This window comes from Ranitomeya variabilis, chromosome 3 (assembly GCF_051348905.1).
Source record: "Ranitomeya variabilis isolate aRanVar5 chromosome 3, aRanVar5.hap1, whole genome shotgun sequence".
Classification (NCBI taxonomy): Eukaryota; Metazoa; Chordata; class Amphibia; order Anura; family Dendrobatidae; genus Ranitomeya; species Ranitomeya variabilis.
The window spans coordinates 13,134,451-13,156,335 of NC_135234.1; the positions used below are offsets into that span (position 1 = coordinate 13,134,451).

The 21,885-nt window shown below is 48.5% G+C and overlaps 1 protein-coding gene across 2 annotated transcripts in view; it reads left to right on the forward strand.

Annotated features, from left to right (window-relative positions):
- Positions 1-21,885, forward strand: part of SIDT1 (SID1 transmembrane family member 1) — a 79,939-nt gene that overhangs the window by 44,079 nt on the left and 13,975 nt on the right. For both annotated transcript variants that reach the window (XM_077293679.1, XM_077293678.1), the window contains exons 3-10: positions 12,319-12,440; positions 14,836-15,006; positions 15,108-15,153; positions 15,322-15,423; positions 17,632-17,715; positions 19,483-19,576; positions 19,934-20,005; positions 21,439-21,532. In XM_077293679.1, coding sequence (XP_077149794.1) covers positions 12,319-12,440; positions 14,836-15,006; positions 15,108-15,153; positions 15,322-15,423; positions 17,632-17,715; positions 19,483-19,576; positions 19,934-20,005; positions 21,439-21,532 — 785 coding nt within the window. The remainder of the gene's footprint in view (positions 1-12,318; positions 12,441-14,835; positions 15,007-15,107; positions 15,154-15,321; positions 15,424-17,631; positions 17,716-19,482; positions 19,577-19,933; positions 20,006-21,438; positions 21,533-21,885) is intronic.

Below are 21,885 nucleotides of genomic sequence, written 5' to 3' on the forward strand. Positions count from 1 at the left end.
GAAACAGCCACCTGGCATGAGAATGTGACCCAGAAGCTCTGGTAGACCGTAATGCCAGACCGAGGGTCTAAGAAGTGGGGCAGAAGGTTTGGGTGTTGTTTCCTGTGTTGCAGAACAAGTTGTAGGCTGCATGGGAGGTCTGTACACTTTATATAAGCAGTGCAATGGTGTTAACTATCTTGTGACCCTGGATACAAAGACTCAAAAATGTTTTCATATTAATACACTAAAAGCTCATCATGACAGGGAGACCGGTGTCTTGCCCGTCTGCTGTGTGTTACAGGAGGGTGAGGGTGACCTGTTGTTGGACTTAGTGGCTGGGACTCAATGTACCGAGTACCTGGAGACTGCAAGGTTTAACTCTGAGCTATTCCACCATCAGAAGTCGGAGCTGCTCGGAGTGCTCAGGGCATCCATAGAAGTCTTTACAGAAAAGCCTGAAAGGACTCATTTAACAAGTCACCATATAGACACTGGTACTCATCCTCCCGTCAGGCAATCTGCTCACCAGATACCAGTAGAGGTGAAGGCCAACATGAAGGGACAGAGAGAGAAGATGCTGGGCTTGTGCGTGGTACAGAAATCCCAGAGTGCCTGTGCCTCATCTCTGGTTCTTGTCCCAAACAATGACAGGACAATGCGGTTGTGTGTGGACTACAGGAAGCTATACCATGCTGAGGATAGAGGAGCTGTTACAACATCTGGCTAATGCATCTTACCCAACCATTATGGACTTAAGTAGGGGCATCGGCAGATCCTCCTGACCAAAGATGCCTTTATAACAACATTTGGGCTGAGTTTTTGGTTATGCCATTTGGTATGAAAGATCCCGCTGCCACAATCCGGCGGTTGGTTAATAAACTACTAGAGACATTTGATGGTTTTGTGGTTGCTTATCTTGATGATATCCGTGTCTTATCGCCAATAGTGGCAGACCATGCAGCCACTATTAGGCCCATGAATCGGGAGGACCCTGTGCCAGCATAGGGACCAGCCTCCATCTCCCCATCCGGCATCACACTTTCAACTGTATCGGTATCCTGGATGCTGATACAGTTGAAAGCAATGACTGAGGAGGGAGCCTCCCGCTTCCATCTCCATCATTCTCCCTCTGTGTCTGAGCGCTGATGTCTGAGCGCAGCGGGTGCGATAACGTCACTACATTACGCCTGCTGTGCCAAGCAGTGCAGGGGTTCAGGACACTCATTGCCGAAACTGAAGCAGCGGGGAACGAGGAGAGGTGAATATTCTATTTCTTTATTTTTTAAATCAATTAGTACATTGTGAGGCCAATTATACTACATGGAGGGCTATGTGATGGGCCATTATACTGCATGAAGGGCTATGTGGTGGGCCATTATACTGCATGGAGGGCTATGTGGCGGGCCATTATACTGCATGGAGGGCTATGTGGCGGGCCATTATACTGCATGGAGGGCTATGTGGCGGGCCATTATACTACATAGAGGGCTATGTGGCGGGCCATTATACTACATGGAGGGCTATGTGGCTGGCCATTATGCTACATGGAGGTCTATGTGATGGGCCATTATGCTACATGGAGGGCTATCTGGTGGGCCATTATACTACATGGAGGGCTATGTGGCGGGCCATTATACTACATGGAGGGCTAGGTGGTAGGCCATTATACTGCATGGAGGGCTATGTGATGGGCCATTATACCACATGGAGGGCTATTTGGCGGGCCATTATACTACGTGGAGAGCTATGTGATGGGCCATTATACTGCTTAGAGGGCTATGTGACGGGCCATTATACTACATGGAGGGCTATGTGATGGGCCATTATACTACATGGAGGGCTATGTGGCAGGCCATTATACTACATGGAGAGCTATGTGACGGGCCATTATACTGCTCAGAGGGCTATGTGGCTGGCCATTATACTGCTTAGAGGGCTATGTGATGGGCCATTATACTACATGGAGGGCTATGTGACGCGCTATTGTACTACATGGAGGGCTATATGATGGGCCATTATACTGCTTAGAGGACTATGTGACGGGCCATTATACTACATGGAGGGCTATGTGTCGGGCCATTATACTACATGGTGGGCTATGTGGCGGGCCATTATACTGTTTGTGGAGCTATGTGTGCATCATACTGTTTGTTGGGCTACATGGGTTGCCATTATACAGTTTGGAAGTTTGTCTGGGGTCCATCATACTGTATGGAGGGTTGTGTGGGGTCCATTATGCTGTTTGGGGGGCTAGTGGGAGCCACTATAATTTGTGGAGGGTTATGTTTGCGCCATCCTGTGTGGAGGGTTGTGTTGGGGCCATCATACTATGTGGGCCCCATTATAGTGAGAGTTGTGTGGGGACCAACATATTGTGTGAAGGTCTGTGTTGGGGTCACCATACTTTGCTGGGGTGACTGGTAGTACAGTCGGGTCATCATGCTGTGCATGTGGAGGGTACTTTGGAGTAATTCTCTGTGGGGGAATGTATGAGGGGCACTTTTGTTGGCGTCATGCTTTATGTGGGCAATGAAAGATTGTCAGATAGCCGTGCTGGAGGTACAAGACACGGTGTGTGTGTGTGGAGGGGGGGGGGTGTGTGTGCTAAAACCTGAACAAGGGAAGGTAGAAGCCATCATGGCCTGGCCTACGCCATGAACTAAGAAGCAGGTAATGTCCGTTGTGGGTACGGCCGACTTATAGGACGTTTGTGCCGAACTACAGTGCTTTGGATAAACATTTAACTGATTTGACTAAGAAGAAGCTTCCCCAAATTGTTTATTGGCTCAATGCAAGGAATCTTTTGTTGCCCTAAATTCCACATTGGCTCGTTCACCCGTCCTTCAGGACCCAGATTTTACTTTCAGGTTCGCGGTACAGACTGATGCCAGCACCCATGGGCTAGGTGCGGTTCTCAGCCAGGGGAACCAGCAGGGCGAAGAACTCCCAATTATTTATGCAAGCAGGAAACCCCTGATCAGAGAGGTAGCCTATGCCCGAATTGTAAAGGAGTGTTTAGCTATTGTGTAAGCTATGCAAAATCTCCAGCCATACCACACCGTGATCGCTGACCATAACCCAATCAACAGAGTAGTTGGAGATAGTGGTAAACATTTGTGGGCGTACGTTTGGTGACTGACTCAAATTTTGTTTTTCACAAATTTGCTGCTTCAGTTTTCATTCTGGCGCTTTGCATTCATTCTAGATTGTTATGAAGAGTATGAGATGAGTTGCAAATAATTACAATGTCATTCCTTGTTATAAAAATGAACTTTACCCCATTCCCACAGAATTTCAGCCCTGCCACAAAAAGACCTGCAAACATCATTTCAGTGATCTACTGGTTAGCTCAGGAGAAAGTGTTAACCAGGACAAGGCAGCTGATATCACTCTGACATGCTGATTGTATTATAAGAGCTGGCTGGTTGTTCTAAAATGGCTCTGGTGCTTGAAATCATTGGGTCAATAAAGCTTTTATTCCAGAACTATGGGGAAAAAAGCTTTGAAAAGTCACAAAACTTTGGCAACAACTCGAGGTTGCTTTAAATTTTTTAGACTTTTGGCATTCTCACATTATTTTCTCCCAACTCAAAGTGGATAGAGCTGTGGAGCGAAGGGGGCTTAGCGAAAATTCATGATGTGCAGCAGCGTTTGCCATGCTGCAAGTCTTACTCCAGTAATGAGTGAAATAAGATTTGTGGCGTGGCCCACACAGTAACACATGCAACGTGTCAGGCGAATTCTAATTCACTAAGAGGCATATGCACCCCAACCCCCACCGGGGTGAAGATCACCTGCCTTGATAAATTGGGGCTATTGTCTTCTCTTTTTTTAAAATCATGATTACCTCCAAGATAATTTAGTGACAAAATGTATAATTGGTGGAGAAAAGTTGAACTTGATATACCATGGTCTTTTATCAACCTGTGTAACACATGTAGTTATCATTGCTTTAAACCAAAAGGGCTTTACAGGCGAGGACATTGCTGTAAGAATGCCCCTAAATCAGACTGACCGTAAAGACTCCTGAGACCATTCATGTGTGGGGACTTCTCATTCACAGAGGGGGCTCACTCACAATAATACCTAAGAATATAAGACTGTAAATCAACATTGCACAAACGGTAGGGTCCACCATGGATGGCGTATCAGGCCAAATTCCACAGGTGTCCTTGGTCGCCATGTGGCAGCTCTCCATGGAACCCAAACAGCACACTGTGAAGCTTAGAATATCTGAATATAACCATATCCCACTGTTAAGGATTTAGTGTAGTGATATACAGTATAAGGCTAGGTTCACATTGCGTTAAGTACATACCGTTAAACAGATCCGTTAAATGCATGTACAGAAAAGAGCCAAATTTCTTGAAAATTTGGCTTCACGTTGACGCTTGCGTTAACGCACGTGACAGCGTTTATGTCATTCTGATGTCCGTTCGTGAAGCATCCGTTTGTCTGCGTTTGGCACTGTCAATAAAGTTGTTCTCTTTTTTCTTCCTTTTGTCGGTGTAGGGTGTGGGTGAAATCATATTTCCTGTCACATGACCACATGGACCACCCTCATTAACGCAATTCAAGCGTATGGTTTTATTTGGAAATTTTGCATGATTTGCGTCTGGCTGTGTTTGCAATAGCCTTCAATGGCAGAATAGGCGCTTTCCGTTAGTCTTGCGTTAGCTTGACCGGACCCGAAAACGCTGCAAGCCGCGTTCCAAGGTCCGTCATAAAAAAACGTAATGTGGCAAACGCATGCCAATTTAGGCATGCGTCACGATGCGTCAGACAATGCAAGTCTATGGGTGCGTTACAATGTCCGTTACATTGCGTTTTCACTACTTAAAAACGTGTCCATTAGACGGACTCCCCTAGCGCAATGTGAACCTAGCCTTAATAATATTCTCTGATGAATGGTGCTATATTTTACCTGTATCAATACATTGTAACAAGCTATCAGGACTGAGATTTGTTGAATTATTATAGAATATTATGTGACGGCGGCACTGCGGTCAAAAATGTGATTTGTGTATGTCGCCATCAGTGCCCACTAGTGTAAAGATGGAGCGGTTTCCCTGGAAGACATGGCCGGGGATAGTTCTTGTCCTAAGATGACATGATTCTGCCCTGTAGACCTCAGTCGCACTGGCTCCTCTCCTGGCATCACGTCCCAGCTGCGCTCTTCTCCTGACATCACGTACCAGCTGCTCTCTTCTACTGGCATCATATCCCAGCTGTTCTTCTGACATCATGAGCCAGCTGCTCTCTTCTCCTGGCATCGCGTGCCAGCTGCTCTCTTCTCCTGACATCACGAGCCAGCTGCTCTCTTCTCCTGGCATCATGTCCCAGCTGCGCTCTTCTCCTGACATCACGTCCCAGCTGCATTCTTCTCCTGACATCACGTCCCAGTTGCGCTCTTCTCCTGGCATCATGTCCCAGCTGCGCTCTTCTCCTGGCATCATGTCCCAGCTGCGCTCTTCTCCTGGCATCATGTCCCAGCTGCGCTCTTCTCCTGGCATCATGTCCCAGCTGCTCTCTTCTCCTGACATCACGATCCAGCTGCGCTCCTCTCCTGACATCACGTCCCAGCTGCGCTCTTCTGACATCACGTCCCAGCTGCGCTCTTCTCCTGGCATCATGTCCCAGCTGCTCTCTTCTCCTGGCATCATGTCCCAGCTGCTCTCTTCTCCTGGCATCACGTCCCAGCTGCGCTCTACTCCTGGCATCATGTCCCAGCTGCGCTCTTCTCCTGGCATCATGTCCCAGCTGCTCTCTTCTCCTGGCATCACGTCCCAGCTGCGCTCTACTCCTGGCATCATGTCCCAGCTGCGCTCTTCTCCTGGCATCATGTCCCAGCTGCGCTCTTCTCCTGGCATCACGTCCCAGCTGCGCTCTTCTCCTGGCATCACGTCCCAGCTGCTCTCTACTTCTGACATCACGTGCCAGCTACTCTCTTCTCCTGGCGTCATGTCCCAGCGACGCTCTTCTCCTGGCATCATGTCCCAGCTGCGCTCTTCTCCTGGCATCATGTCCCAGCTGCGCTCTTCTCCTGGCATCATGTCCCAGCTGCGCTCTTCTCCTGGCATCATGTCCCAGCTGCTCTCTTCTCCTGACATCACAAGCCAGCTGCGCTCTTCTCCTGACATCACGTCCCAGCTGCGCTCTTCTCCTGGCATCATGTCCCAGCTGCTCTCTTCTCCTGGCATCATGTGCCAGCTGCTCTCTTCTCCTGGCATCATGTCCCAGCTGCTCTCTTCTGACATCATGTCCCAGCTGCGCTCTTCTCCTGGCATCATGTCCCAGCTACTCTCTTCTCCTGGCATCACGTCCCAGCTGCGCTCTTCTCCTGACATCACGTCCAAGCTGCGCTCTTCTTCTGACATCACGTCTCAGCTGCGCGCTTCTTCTGACATCACGTCTCAGCTGCGCTTTTCTTCTGACGTCATGTCCCAGATACGTTCTTCTCCTGGCATCACGTGCCAGCTGCTCTCTTCTCTTGGCGTCATGACCCAGCTGCGCTCTTCTCCTGGCATGTCCCAGCTGCTCTCTTCTCCTGGCATCGTGTCCCAGCTACGTTCTTCTCCTGGCATCACGTGCCAGCTGCTCTCTTCTGACTTCACGACCCAGCTGCGCTCTTCTCCTGACATCACGTCCCAACTGCGCTCTTCTCCTGACATCACGTCCCAACTGCGCTCTTCTCCTCACATCATGTCCCAGCTGCGCTCTTCTCCTGACATCACATCCCAGCTGCGCTCTTCTCCTGACATCTTGTCCCAGCTGCGCTCTTCTGACATCACATCTCAGCTGCGCTTTTCTTCTGACATCATGTCTCAGCTGCGCTCTTCTCCTGACATCACGTCTCAGCTGCGCTCTTCTCCTGACATCACGTCCCAGCTGCGCTCTTCTGACATCACGTCTTAGCTGCGCTCTTCTCCTGGCATCATGTCCCAGCTGCGCTCTTCTCCTGACATCACGTCCCAGCTGCGCTCTTCTCCTGACATCACGTCCCAGCTGCCCTCTTCTCCTGACATCACGTCCCAGCTGCGCTCTTCTCCTGACATCATGTCCCAGCTGCGCTCTTCTCCTGACATCACGTCCCAGCTGCGCTCTTCTCCTGACATCATGTCCCAGCTGCGCTCTTCTCCTGACATCATGTCCCAGCTGCGCTCTTCTCTTGACATCATGTCCCAGCTGCGCTCTTCTCCTGACATCACGTCTCAGCTGCGCTCTTCTCCTGACATCATATCCCAGCTGCGCTCTTCTCCTGACATCATGTCCCAGCTGCGCTCTTCTCCTGACATCACGTCTCAGCTGCGCTCTTCTCCTGACATCATATCCCAGCTGCGCTCTTCTCCTGACATCATGTCCCAGCTGCGCTCTTCTCCTGACATCATGTTCCAGCTGCGCTCTTCTCCTGACATCATGTCCCAGCTGCGCTCTTCTCCTGACATCATGTTCCAGCTGCGTTCTTCTCCTGGCATCATATCCCAGCTGCGCTCTTCTCCTGACATCACGTCCCAGCTGCTCTCTTCTCCTGACATCATGTCCCAGCTGCGCTCTTCTCCTGGCATCATGTCCCAGCTGCGCTCTTCTCCTGACATCATGTTCCAGCTGCGCTCTTCTGGCATCTTATCTTCAGACTAGAAGACATGTTCTGCCCTGTGATTGTAGGAGTCTAATAATCTGCAGATTATATGGCAGTAAAGAGCCGGAAACATTACTGTTATAATGAACATCCTAGTGACTTCCTGATCTCTCGTGGCACCGCGCCACCTGCTGCCAGTGAGCTCCAGCCACGGACACCATGCCACCTCTCCGTCACCAGTCCTGTGGTCTGACGGATTAAGGGCAGATGCATTTGTTAATGTTATTGTGTCTATCAAGAGGCCATCATACCACAGACAACAACTAGAATAGAAGCCACCATTCTTTACACTGCAGATGGTTTCTTATTCACAAAGATGAAGGGTGGACGTACACATCAACTAAACTTTGGCACAAGCGGCTAATTTGGGGAGAAACGACCACGAGCAGTTAATGTGTATGGAGATATTCACGCTGGTAGATATTAGATGTATGGCAGCTTATTCTCCGCTCCCTATTGAGAACACATGCATGCTCTTATCAATCGAGCGTGCACATGTATGTAGAGTGTCGGGAGTAGCAGCTGTCAGTCAAGTGGGCATGGGGTACATAGTCATCATATTTCACCCCTTGTCTCCGATGACCGAGATCTAAAACAAGTCAGTGCAGCATGGAGAGGCGATCTACTGTACAGCAGAAGTTCTGCAGAATATGCAACATGCAGAAAGTGATTTCCTAGATATCAGACTGACACATTGTAACAAACCATCAAGAGTGGAAAAAGTCTGACTACAATTGTAACAAACCCACCAGCTGTGAAAGTAAGAGTTAATGGCAGCTGTGCCAGGCACTGTACCTGGCTGTGTCCACAGTAGTTAGCACACCTCTGCTTCCTAGTACGTGTGCCCGCTGGGTGACGTGGCGCGGACGTCTGCGTTCTGTAGCGCAGCTTGGATGCCCTCCAGTTTTGGGTAATCAGTGATCTGCAGGTACGGTGCGGTGACCAGGTGTATGGGGGAGAGCGCTGACCCGCTGCACTGGCTACTGAGCATGTGCAGTGCTCTGAGCTCTGCACATCTGTGCTGCCCCTGCTGATTCAGGGCCTGCAGAGATCACACCTCACCACAGACCTGCTCAGATCAGTACCTAATATTACACAGCGCCACCTGTGGGCTGAAAGAAAAAGAAAAATACATAAGCATCTGACCTTACTGGAATGGATAGCACACAAACTGTCCAAAAGGGGACATCCCCTCTAAGGAGACATTATCATTTTGACAAAACTCCATTAATCCAGATAGCTGCCAGATTATCAAATATTGTGGATCATTGGATCCATTCTTTATTGATCCTCTAGAGTCCAGCTATATACCAGCCTACGCGGAGTTCTGGACTACTGGATGCCGGATTACAGGAGTTGTTCTGTCTGGAGGAGTGTAAGCTCTTGTGCCCAGTACTGGGGTCCTAATTCTTCATCTTGCTCTCTGGCACGGTGATGGTTTAATGCCCTCTCTGCAGCTGGCGATCGATACCGGCACATTACAGTCAGGAAATCTCAGGGCAATTAAAGGGAACTCCGCAGATAAGACGTAGTGAGCGATGAGGACATTCCTGTTATTCTGGGGCCTCCTGTTTAATCATACATTCACTGAAAGAAAAAGCCACAAGTTCTAGCCTTCGGTGCTACGAAGAGAATTGTATTGTTTTACATATTGTTTTACTTTCCCTTTAAATGTTCATTCAAATACAGGAAAAACCCAAACTCTTTAGTTCTGGGTGATTATATAATCACAGGCGTAGAAAAAGGGTGCGGAGTCTGGGGTCTGCACTTATTTAAGGGTCCGACATCTGTTTGGGGTGGCTGACCTAGAGCATGTGTTATGTGGATCTAGTCTGAGATCTGGACTCGATCGGTGATTCTAGTATAAGATCTATTTATTTAGGGGTCTGGTCTTGGGTTTGTACAAGTCTAGGGGGTCAGTATTATTTCAGGTGTATGTTACAGGGTCTATAATAGTTTAGTGGTCTGGTTTGAGTGCAGTAGTTTTGCTCTATGGTCTATATTAGTTTAAGGGTCTGGTCTTGGGTCTGTATTAATTTAAGGGTCTGGTCTGAGGTCTGTATTATTTAGGGGTCTGGTCTGGGGTCTGTATTAGTTTAGTTAGTATGATCTGGGATCTGTTTTAGTTTACAGGGTGTAGCTGGTCTAGGGTCTGATCTAGTGGAGGAGTCTGGTCTGGGGTCTATTTTTATTTAGAGGTCTGGTCTGGGGTCTGTCTTACTGTAGGGGTCTGGTATGTGGTCTCTATTAGTTTAGGGGTATGTTCTAGCCTCTACGTTAGTTTAGGGCTCTGGGGTCTATATTATTTCAGGTGTATGTTCTAGGGCAGTGTTCCCCAACTCCGGTCCTCAAGAGCCACCAACAGGTCATGTTTTCAGGATTTCCTTAGTATTGCACAGGTGATTGAATGCTTGCCTGTCCAGGTGATGCAATTATCACCTGTGCAATACTAAGGAAATCCTGAAAACATGACCTGTTGGTGGCTCCTGAGGACCGGAGTTGGGGAGCACTGTTCTAGGGTCTATAATATTTTAGCGATCTGGTTTGGGGGTCTATATTAGTTCAGGGGTTTGCTCTATGGTTTATATTAGTTTAGGGGTCTGGTCTGAGGTATGTATTAATTTAGAGGTCTAGTCTAGTCTTGGGTCTGTATTGATTTAAGGATCTGGTCTGAGGTCTGTATTAGTTTAGTTAGTATGATCTGGGCTCATCCAGGGTCTGATCTAGTCGAGGAGTCTGGCCTGGGGTCCATTTTTATTTAGGGGTCTGGTCTGGGGTCTGTCTTACAGTAGGAGTCTGCTCTGGGGTCTGTAATATTTCAGGTGTATGTTATAGGGTCTATAATAGATTAGCGGTCTGGTTTGGGGTCTATATTAGTTTAGGGGTTTGCCCTATGGTCTATATCAGTTTAGGGGTATGGTCTGAGGTCTGTATTATTTAGGGGTCTGGTCTGGGGTCTGTATTAGTTTAGTTAGTATGATCTGGGCTCGTCTAGGGTCTGATCTAGTCGAGGAGTCAGGTCTGGGGTCTATTTTTATTTAGGGGTCTGGTCTGGTGTGTGGTCTGTATTAGTTTAGGGATTGGGCTTTGTATTCATCTTGGGGAGGATGGGGGGATTAGGTCGAAAGCTACTTGTAATTCCATACTATTAGTTGCGGGACCACCCTATATATATATGGGTGAGGGTAATAGTAAACATTGGGGGCACCGCTGATACTCAGGATCGCCGTGATGTCACTTCTGAGGGCATCACCGGAGCTAATGGTGGTCAGTGGAGGGGCGGTCTCTCCTATAAGCGTAGATTCACAGGTCACATATTTGGGGCCTTGAATGGTTAAACAGGGAGGAGCAGACACAGGGAAATGTTTTCGCGCAGCGGGCGTCAGACGAGTCTCAGGAATTTAGTATTGTGTATATAACGTTTGTTTTTTCCTTCTTTTTTTTGCTGTAGATTTTTCTCATACTTCTAAGAAAGTATTATGGGGAGAGGCCATTGGTGCCACCAAACGTGGCTTGCGAAATTCTCCTACGTACATTCCACGCTTTTGTGGTGACAAACCCCACACCTGTCCCCAATCATGCATTGTTAGCCAATGGGGTGTGGCTATAGGGGGATTACAGTGACCAGTCATTTACTATATAGGAAAATCTCCTCAGAACGCTGTGGGCCTCAAAGTAAAATGTCCTGGTTACCCATAGCAACCAATCAGAGCTCAGCTTTCAGGTGTAAAACCGTACTGGGAAAATGAAAGCTGCGCTGTGATTGGTTGCTAAGGACACACTCTGTGGGGCTGCATTTGCCAACAGGCCGTTGTTTTTTTGTCCGATAAATCAAGGTTTATGTTGAATTTGCAGATAAAGGGCCGAGCTTAGTAAAGTCGCTGGGTTTGGGGGGTTTAGACTCGATCACGGCCTCACAGGCCTGGTCCGGGCCTGAGGCGGCCATGTTTTCCCTGCGTTCTGGCGCCAGTCGCGCGGTCACTGATTTCTCGTCCTGATATTTCGCACCGCTTGATGTCTGATGTGTGAATGGGCGACAGCGATTCCCTGAGTCTGAATAATTCATATCTGTGCGCGACTGAGCGGAGAAATATCAGCGATAACGTAGGGTTAACAGACGCCAGGGCTGCGGACATCCTGCTGCCGCCTGGCAACCGATCGTGCCAGCATCCCCCCGCCGTTACCACGGCAACCAGTTGGCCTCTTATTGATGTCTATCTGCGCATCCGTCTTGCAGACCCCGCAGCGCAGAAATCTGCTCCCGGCAGCCATGTAAACACTCGCCCCCATCATCCAGCTCAGATAGGAACATCACCCAGCTCGCCCGGACCCCTGAGAGGAAAATCTCCCAAATACTACAGCAACAGGGCAACGAAAAAAAAATACCCTGCAAAACTACATCCAGGAACGCAGTGCGGCCCCCCCATCTGTCACAGCTGGGCCCGCGGCCATATTGGACATCACCCCGCTATACCACCATCAGATAATAAATAATGTGACCGCTTTCTAATATGGCAGGGGTTCCAATTCCTCACAGCTTTTCCAGATTTCCTGCTTGCTGGCAGTGAATGGAAGCATTGTTTACACTCTTCTGACCTCTGGGCCCCTAGTCTGAGGGCCACACCTCTGTGTGAGGCAGACATGACACAGCGGCCATTATTTCTCCGCACTGTCTAATCCGTTCTCCCCTCCCACAGGTGGACGCTCTGCGCGTTTTTGTTCGCTCCGATTCAGACGACCTGGAGTTCCCCGTCCTGTTTGTGGTGCGTCAGCAGAAAGGAGTCCTGTCATGGCAGGTGCCGCTCGCCTTCAGGGGCTAGTAAGTATCACCGTCATGGCGTCACCGGCCCCCTTTAGTCATATGCTGAGCTGCATGAATGTGTCTAGCTATGTTACCCTCATTTCCCTGATAGCTTCCTGCTGGTTCAGTGTCTGCAGAGAGCGGACCCTTCTGTGGTGTATTGAAGGGGCAGCAATTTTCGACAATTTCATTAATCTTATGCTCCAATCACATGCAAAGCTGCGTGCAGAATTCTTGTAAGATCTCTCAGACCAATAACGGATCGGACACCACCCTGCTGGTTCAGTGTCTGCAGAGAGCGGACCCTTCTGTGGTGCATGGATTATGGGGGCTAGTGTTTTTGAAAAGTTAATGAATCTTATGCTCTGGTCACATGCAAAGCTGTGCAGAATTCTTCTAGTTTCTTAAAGATTTTTAGGCTAAATGTCTTCTGTCTCCCTGCTGGTTCAGTGTCTGCAGACTTTGCCCCTGTTTGGTGCATTGTGGGAGGCAGCGTTTTTTTTACCATTTCATTAAACGTATGCTCCAATCACATGCGGAGCTGTGTGCAGAATACTGGTAAGAGGGCTCTAATACCGGATCCGATATCCCCCTGCTTGTTCAGGGCCCCTTCCTGCTGGTTCAGGGCCTGCAGAGAGTGGGCCCCTCAGTGGTGCTTTGTGGGAGCCAGTGTTATTAATCTTCTGCTCCAGTCACACAGAGAGCTGTATATAGAAATCTTCGCCTTAGGCTGATGGGTCCGACTCCTCCCTGCTGGTTCAGTGCCTGCAGAGAGTGGGCCCCTCTGGTGCTTTGTGGGAGCCCGTGTTATTAATCTTCTGCTCCAGTCACACAGAGAGCTGTATATAGAAATCTTCGCCTTAGGCTGATGGGTCCGACTCCTTCCTGCTGGTTCAGGGCCTGCAGAGAGTGGGCCCCTCAGTGGTGCTTTGTGGGAGCCCGTGTTATTAATCTTCTGCTCCAGTCACACAGAGAGCTGTATAGAGAGATCTTCGCCTTAGGCTGATGGGTCCGACTCCTTCCTGCTGGTTCAGGGCCTGCAGAGAGTGGGCCCCTCTGGTGCTTTGTGGGAGCCAGTGTTATTAATCTTCTGCTCCAGTCACACAGAGAGCTGTATATAGAAATCTTCGCCTTAGGCTGATGGGTCCGACTCCTCCCTGCTGGTTCAGGGCCTGCAGAGAGTGGGCCCCTCAGTGGTGCTTTGTGGGAGCCCGTGTTATTAATCTTCTGCTCCAGTCACACAGAGAGCTGTATATAGAAATCTTCGCCTTAGGCTGATGGGTCCGACTCCTTCCTGCTGGTTCAGGGCCTGCAGAGAGTGGGCCCCTCTGGTGCTTTGTGGGAGCCAGTGTTATTAATCTTCTGCTCCAGTCACACAGAGAGCTGTATATAGAAATCTTCGCCTTAGGCTGATGGGTCCGACTCCTCCCTGCTGGTTCAGGGCCTGCAGAGAGTGGGCCCCTCTGGTGCTTTGTGGGAGCCAGTGTTATTAATCTTCTGCTCCAGTCACACAGAGAGCTGTATAGAGAAATCTTTGCCTTAGGCTGATGGATCCGACTCCTCCCTGCTGGTTCAGTGTCTGCAGAGAGTGAGCCCCTCTGGTGCTTTGTGGGAGCCCGTGTTATTAATCTTCTGCTCCAGTCACACAGAGAGCTGTATAGAGAAATCTTCGCCTTAGGCTGATGGGTCCGACTCCTCCCTGCTGGTTCAGGGCCTGCAGAGAGTGGGCCCCTCTGGTGCTTTGTGGGAGCCCGTGGTATTAATCTTCTGCTCCAGTCACACAGAGAGCTGTATAGAGAAATCTTCGCCTTAGGCTGATGGGTCCGACTCCTTCCTGCTGGTTCAGGGCCTGCAGAGAGTGGGCCCCTCTGGTGCTTTGTGGGAGCCAGTGTTATTAATCTTCTGCTCCAGTCACACAGAGAGCTGTATATAGAAATCTTCACTTTAGGCTGATGGGTCCGACTCCTCCCTGCTGGTTCAGGGCCTGCAGAGAGTGGGCCCCTCTGGTGCTTTGTGGGAGCCAGTGTTATTAATCTTCTGCTCCAGTCACACAGAGAGCTGTATATAGAAATCTTCGCCTTAGGCTGATGGACCCAACTCCTCCCTGCTGGTTCAGTGTCTGCAGACAGAGGGCCTTTCTGTGTTGCATTGTAGCATTTAGTTCTTTTGAACACTTCATTAATCGTATGCTCCAGTCACATGCGGAGCAGCAAGCAGAATTCTTCTTCATTTTAGGCTGATGGGTCTGACACCTCCCTGCTGATCCAGTGTCTGCAGAGAACATCCTGTGATATAGTGGTTAATATGGGATGGATTGCTCTTTGTACACTGTACTTTTAATATTTTATGCATGTAAAATTCTAATTTCCTGGAGACATAAATGTTCACCTGTTTGCTCTATGTATCTCACTAGCTACCAGAGAACGTACACGTACCAGGATGTGAGCCGCACTCTGTGCCCCACCGACCCCGAGGGCCCGACCCCGACCTCGGAGCAGCTGCTGTACATAGACATCGCCTCCATGGCGCCCTCCAGTGTCCAGTATGAGCTCATAGTCAGACGACTGCCCGATTTTGAACTTCAGTAAGTCATTTTTTTATTACTTTTTTTCCCACTTAATGGCGCAATACATTTTTACAAGTATCACGACCCCGTGTGACGCACGATTGTCTCACTTTTTCCAGGACGGACATTCCCCTTAATTTCAGCTCTTCGCCGTCGCAGCCCCAGGTACGGCCTACACCTGGTGTTATCAGCGAGCCGTGTTTGCTTTTCGGGATGGTGACGCGCCCGCAGTGGGTGACGGCCGGGTGTTGTACACACATAGCAGCGCGGACATCCAAACCCAAAGCGCACGGCAAATAGGCAGCGACCTTTAACCCTTTCTCTCCCATGTAGTATTTCCTGTACTCGTTCCCAGAGGGGGTGGACTCGGTGGTCATCAAGGTGAAGTCGGCCGAGACGTTCCCCTGCACCGTGGTGTCCGTCCAGGATATTACAGTGAGTGAGACAAGTCCTGTAATCATCACATAAAAGTGCTTCACGGCTGATAACAGGGACAATAGACTGACGTGAGCAGCGACATTAATGGAGAAAAAACCCAGATGTCTAATGCTCCAATTTACTGCACCCCACGGCCTCAAAAAAGCAAAATTAAAGGGGTCCTCCGAAATTAGGCAAATTAAAGTGAAAAGTGGCGAGTGCCCGTCAGACTCAGATTTCCACCAGTTTTGTCCCAATCCTGGAGGACTCCTTCCATCCTGGTCTCCCATATAAAGGAGCTGCTGGACTTCTCCGGTCCGCGGCCCCCGATCACCCCGCCCTGGACATGCTTCTTCTATGGCTGTGTGACAAGTGACACAATACATGATCCGTCTCGCTGGCACCGGCGGGCAGGAAATACCTGCATACAGAATAAACAGCTGCACCTAGAACGGGAGAGGAGAGGACTACCACTCCTATCATTCATACATACATGAGATGGGGGTCTATACAGCACAACAGGAGACCCCCACCATCAATACCAGACATCACCCATAGAAATATGCACTGCTCAAAAAAATAAAGGGAACACTTATACAACAGAATAAAACTCCAAGTCAATCAAACTTCTGTGAAATCAAACTGTCCACTTAGGAAGCAACACTGATCGACAATCAATCTCACATGCTGTTGTGTAAATGGAATAGACAACAGATGGAAATTATTGTCAATTATCAAGACACCCTCAATAAAGGAGTGGTTCTGCAGGTGGGGACCACAGACCACATCTCAGTACCAATGGTTTCTGGTAATGTTTTGGTCACTTTTGAATGTTGGTTGTGCTTTCACACTCGTGGTAGCTTGAGACGGACTCTACAACCCACACAAGTGGCTCAGGTAGTGCAGCTCATCCAGGATGGCACATCAATGTGAGCTGTGGTAAGAAGGTTTGCTGTGTCTGTCAGCATAGTGTCCAGAGGCTGGAGGCGCTACCAGGAGACAGGCCAGTACACCAGGAGACGTGGAGGGGTCCGTAGGAGGGCAACAACCCAGCAGCAGGACCGCTACCTCAGCCTTTGTGCAGGAGGAACAGGAGGAGCACTGCCAGAGCCCTGCAAAATGACCTCCAGCAGGCCACAAATGTGCATGTGTCTGCACAAACAGTTAGAAACCGACTCCATGAGGATGGTCTGAGTGCCCGACGTCCACAGATGGGGGTTGTGCTCACAGCCCAACACCGTGCAGGACGCTTGGCATTTGCCACAGAACACCAGGATTGGCAAATTCACCACTGGCGCCCTGTGCTCTTCACAGATGAAAGCAGGATCACACTAAGCACATGTGACAGACGTGACAGAGTCTGGAGACGCCGTGGAAAGCGATCTGCTTCCTGCAACATCCTTCAGCATGACCAGTATGGCAGTGGGTCAGTAATGGTGTGGGGTGGCATTTCTTTGGAGGGCCGCACAGCCCTCCATGTGCTCGCCAGAGGTAGCCTGACTGCCATTAGGTACCGAGATGAGATCCTCAGACCCCTTGTGAGACCATATGCTGGTGCGGTTGGCCCTGGGTTCCTCCTAATGCAGGACAATGCCAGACCTCATGTGGCTGGAGTGTGTCAGCAGTTCCTGCAAGATGAAGGCATTGAAGCTATGGACTGGCCCGCCCGTTCCCCAGATCTGAATGCCATTGAGCACATCTGGGACATCATGTCTCGCTCCATCCACCAACGTCACGTTGCACCACAGACTGTCCAGGAGTTGGCGGATGCTTTAGTCCAGGTCTGGAAGGAGATCCCTCAGGAGACCATCCGCCGCCTCATCAGGAGCATGCCCAGGCGTTGTAGGGAGATCATACAGGCACGTGGAGGCCACACACATTACTGAGCATCATTTCCTTGTCTTGAGGCATTTCCACTGAAGTTGGATCAGCCTGTAACTTCATTTTCCACTTTGATTTTGAGCATCATTCCAACTCCAGACCTCCGTGGGATATTAGTTGTGATTTGCGTTGATCATTTTTAGGTTTTATTGTTGTCAACACATTCCACTATGTAATGAATAAAGATTTACAACTGGAATATTTCAGTCAGTGAGATCTAGGAAGTGGGATTTCCCTTTATTTTTTTGAGCAGTGTATAATGACCGCCACTTTCATGCACCGCTGATCGCATTACAAGTCTCAGCCTTCCCACTAGGGTGACGTCTTGTCTGCTCTCTTGTCCAGTGTCCCGTCTACGATCTGGATCATAATGTGGAGTTCAACGGCGTCTACCAGTCCATGACCAAAAAAGCCGCCATCACCATACAGGTGGGTTCTGCCAGGTTCAGGGTGGCCTTAAACAGGGCCAGGTATCGGTGGGTGCAAATGACGACCCTCAGTGTATGGGGCCCTCTAAGTGCACAATACCCATGAGCAAGCTCAGCATTATACAGCACTGAATGGCGGTATTATTTGGAGCTGGATGGCCATATTCTTGGAGGCTGTATATAATTTGGACACTTAATAGCCGCATTATTTGAGCTGTTTATGCCTGTATTATACTAGCACAATATGGCGGCATTACATGAGCTGTGTATGCGTTTATAATTATATACAGTATGGCGGTATTATTAGTATACTGATTGGCAGATTTGTTTTGCAATAGATTGTATTATGCTGGCACTATATAGTAGCCGTCTTATTAAGGCGCTGTATAACGGTATTATTCAGATATTGAATTGTTATTTCATATCTAAATAATACAGTGCCGTAATGATACTGCCTCCAATATAGTGCCAACATAATGACAATTATTTAGGCATTGAATGTCCGTGTTATGTTGGCACCATATAGAAGTGTTATCAGGACATAGTACTGGCGGTATTCATTGGACATTGCTGGTTGATTTGGGCGTACAATGTCAGTATTATGCGGCACTATGTGGTACTATCAAGGCATTGTACGGTGGTATTATTTAGGTATGCAGTAACCATTTTCTTTGGGCGTACATTGTCAGTATTATGTGGTAGTATTGAGGCACTGTATGGTGGTATTATATACATATGCAGTAACCATTTTCTTTGGGCCTACATTGTCAGTATTATGTGGTAGTATCGAGGCACTGTATGGTGGTATTATTTAGGTATGGAGTAACCATTTTCTTTGGGCCTACATTGTCAGTATTATGTGGTAGTATCGAGGCACTGTATGGTGGTATTATTTAGGTATGGAGTAACCATTTTCTTTGGGCGTACATTGTCAGTATTATGTGGTAGTATTGAGGCACTGTATGGTGGTATTATATACATATGCAGTAACCATTTTCTTTGGGCCTACATTGTCAGTATTATGTGGTAGTATTGAGGCACTGTATGGTGGTATTATATACATATGCAGTAACCATTTTCTTTGGGCCTACATTGTCAGTATTATGTGGTAGTATCGAGGCACTGTATGGTGGTATTATTTAGGTATGGAGTAACCATTTTCTTTGGGCGTACATTGTCAGTATTATGTGGTAGTATTGAGGCACTGTATGGTGGTATTATATACATATGCAGTAACCATTTTCTTTGGGCCTACAATGTCAGTATTATGTGGTAGTATCGAGGCACTGTATGGTGGTATTATTTAGATATGGAGTAACCATTTTCTTTGGGCCTACATTGTCAGTATTATGGTGGTAGTATTGAGGCACTGTATGGTGGTATTATTTAGGTATGGAGTAACCATTTTCTTTGGGCATACAATGTCAGTATTATGCGGCACTACACGGCAGTATTATTTGGTTACTCTATGAAGCGGTTCCATGGCTGCGATGTTCCTTCACTTTCTCTAGGATTGTTGCTTTGTCCCCATCAGATGAAGTTTCTTCCAGGGATCGATGGTTTCTTAGAGGGAATGCCTCACATGCCCCCGGCTAATCAGAGGGGGTATCTAAGCCGACACCTCGGCCAGTCATAACCCCGACCTCTCGATTAGCGCAGTGGCGGCTGCACACGAGCTGACGGACCCCTTGGGGTAGAGCTTGGGGGGGTCCGAGCTCCGTTTCTTCCTCATTCTCTGGTGGTAATTTGCCGTTTCCTCCCCCTCCAGAGGAAGGATTTCCCTAAAGGTCAGTTCTATACGGTATTCGTCATCAAGCCTGAAGACTACGCCTGTGGCGGCTCCGTCCCTGAGTCCGCGATAGGTAAGTGGCGCCTCCTGCTGGTCACAAGGGAGAACTGCAGCTGCTCACAACATTCTGGATCAATTAGTTGTCATTTTCAGATCACTGCTTCCTGTCAGTGAATCAGAACATCGCACAGTACATTGGGTCAGTGAAATCTCACACTTCTCACAGCTGAGGGTCTGTTACAGTCACGTGTCATAGACAATCCTCTGTGATATAAACAGACTGAACTCACCTGAGGCTGCAGAGTATGGCGGCATTATATATACATAAGAGTGCTGCCCCCTAGTGGGCAGACAATGAGAGCCCCCACTAACATGCAAGGACCCTGCGTATTTCTGCCACAATGAAACTTTTTTTTAAACTTTCTTTTAGGGACAGGTAACCGGACCTGGAATCTGAAGCGGGTGAAGCACATGGAGGTGACGATCACGCCGTCTATTAACAGTGCGTGCCCCCTATATACTGTATACCATGTAACGGAGGAGAAAACACCGAACTGAGGGCTCAAATCAGTAACACAAATCTATCGCACAAAAAAAATCCTTTATTAATGCTATGAACAAACAGAGGAAAAGAAATTGGCAACGTGGTACTGATCACACACCGTGTATATCCGCCTAAAACCCGCGAACCAACATGCGAAAAATGAACAACTAGACACAATAATGTATAAACAAGTCTGTGCAAAAGAGGAATGAATGTGCGCTATGTACCAACAAGATGAATGTCCTGTGCATGTGCTTAATAGTTAGACAGGCAACCAATAAGGTCATAGTAACAACTGGGAAAAGAAAATAGTATGATAATGTAGCAAGAATGTTAAAGGTAGTGGTTTAAACAATTGAGAGAAAAAAAAAACAAACGAAAAATGGACGAAGGACTTTGTTCCGAAACGCGCGTCGGGGCGCGTGTCTGCCTACATTCACCGAGCCACACAGGTAACCATGTACCGGGTCACTGGGCTATTTGTTATATATTCTTTTGCACTTATGTTACTTTGCGATGTAGCGGCCACATCGGGATGATGCTCCTGCGTCACTCGAGCTGCTTCAGGTTCATTCTGAGATTGATTGCAGCGCTATTTACTACACGTTTAAGCAACTACTGTAACATTCTTGCTACATTATCATATTGTTCTTTTCCCAGTTGTTACTGTGACCTCATTGGTTGCCTGTCTGTAAGTATTCAGCACATGCTTTACTGCCCCACATGATGCACATCCTGTACCTCCTGATTCACTATGTAAACTTGCCCTATAGTGCACCTGACACCGTCACTACATTGCTGCTGCTGTTGTTGGTGCTCTGTGCCTTTATCTCAGGTGCCACGTTCTCTATTGGTGGCGGATAGATTGTGTAAGCTCAGCACATTCATCTCGTTGGTCCATAGCGCACATTCATTAGTCATTATTTCTTACAGTTATTCTGACCCCCGCCATATTGTGCATTCTCGGTGACAAGTTCTCTCCATCTTTTCCATAGACTTCTTTATACATGATTGTGTCTAGTTGTTCGTTTTTCGCATGTTGGTTTGCGGCTTTTCGGCGGATACACACGGTGTGTGATCAGTACACATGGCCGACTTCTTTTCCTCTGTTTGTTCATAGCATTAATAAAGGATTTTTTTGTACGATACATTTGTGTTACTGATTTGACCTCTCAGTTCGGTGTTTTCTCCTCCGTTATTCCTCTATTGCCCAATGTTCTGCCGTTCTTTCCTCAGCGAGCTGTGTGATGTCCTCCAGCATACGTCTATACGGGATACTCACTGGTCCCAGTTGCTTTACATTGCTTGTTAAGTGTGTAACTCTCACTATATACCATGTGTAGCGCTAGTCACGTGACCTCGAGGAAACATCTTTATTTTCTGACCCCCAGATTCCGTCTACATCCACGCCACCCTCCTGTGCCTCCTCTTCTTCCTCATCTTCTATCTGGGGGCGTTTCTGGTGTTTTTCATACATCATTTAAGGTGGGTTCCCCTACTGGTGACTGTGGGTAGTACATGTTAGTGGTGGGAGCTGCTTCCCCCCTGTGGTGACTGTGGGTATTACATGTTAGTGGTGGGAGCTGCTCCCTCCTGTGGTGACTGTGGGTAGTACATGTTAGTGGTGGGAGCTGCTCCCTCCTGTGGTGACTGTGGGTATTACATGTTAGTGGTGGGAGCTGCTCCCTCCTGTGGTGACGGTGGGTAGTACATGTTAGTGGTGGGAGCTGCTCCCTCCTGTGGTGACGGTGGGTATTACATGTTAGTGGTGGGAGCTGCTTCCCCCCTGTGGTGACTGTGGGTATTACATGTTAGTGGTGGGAGCTGCTCCCTCCTGT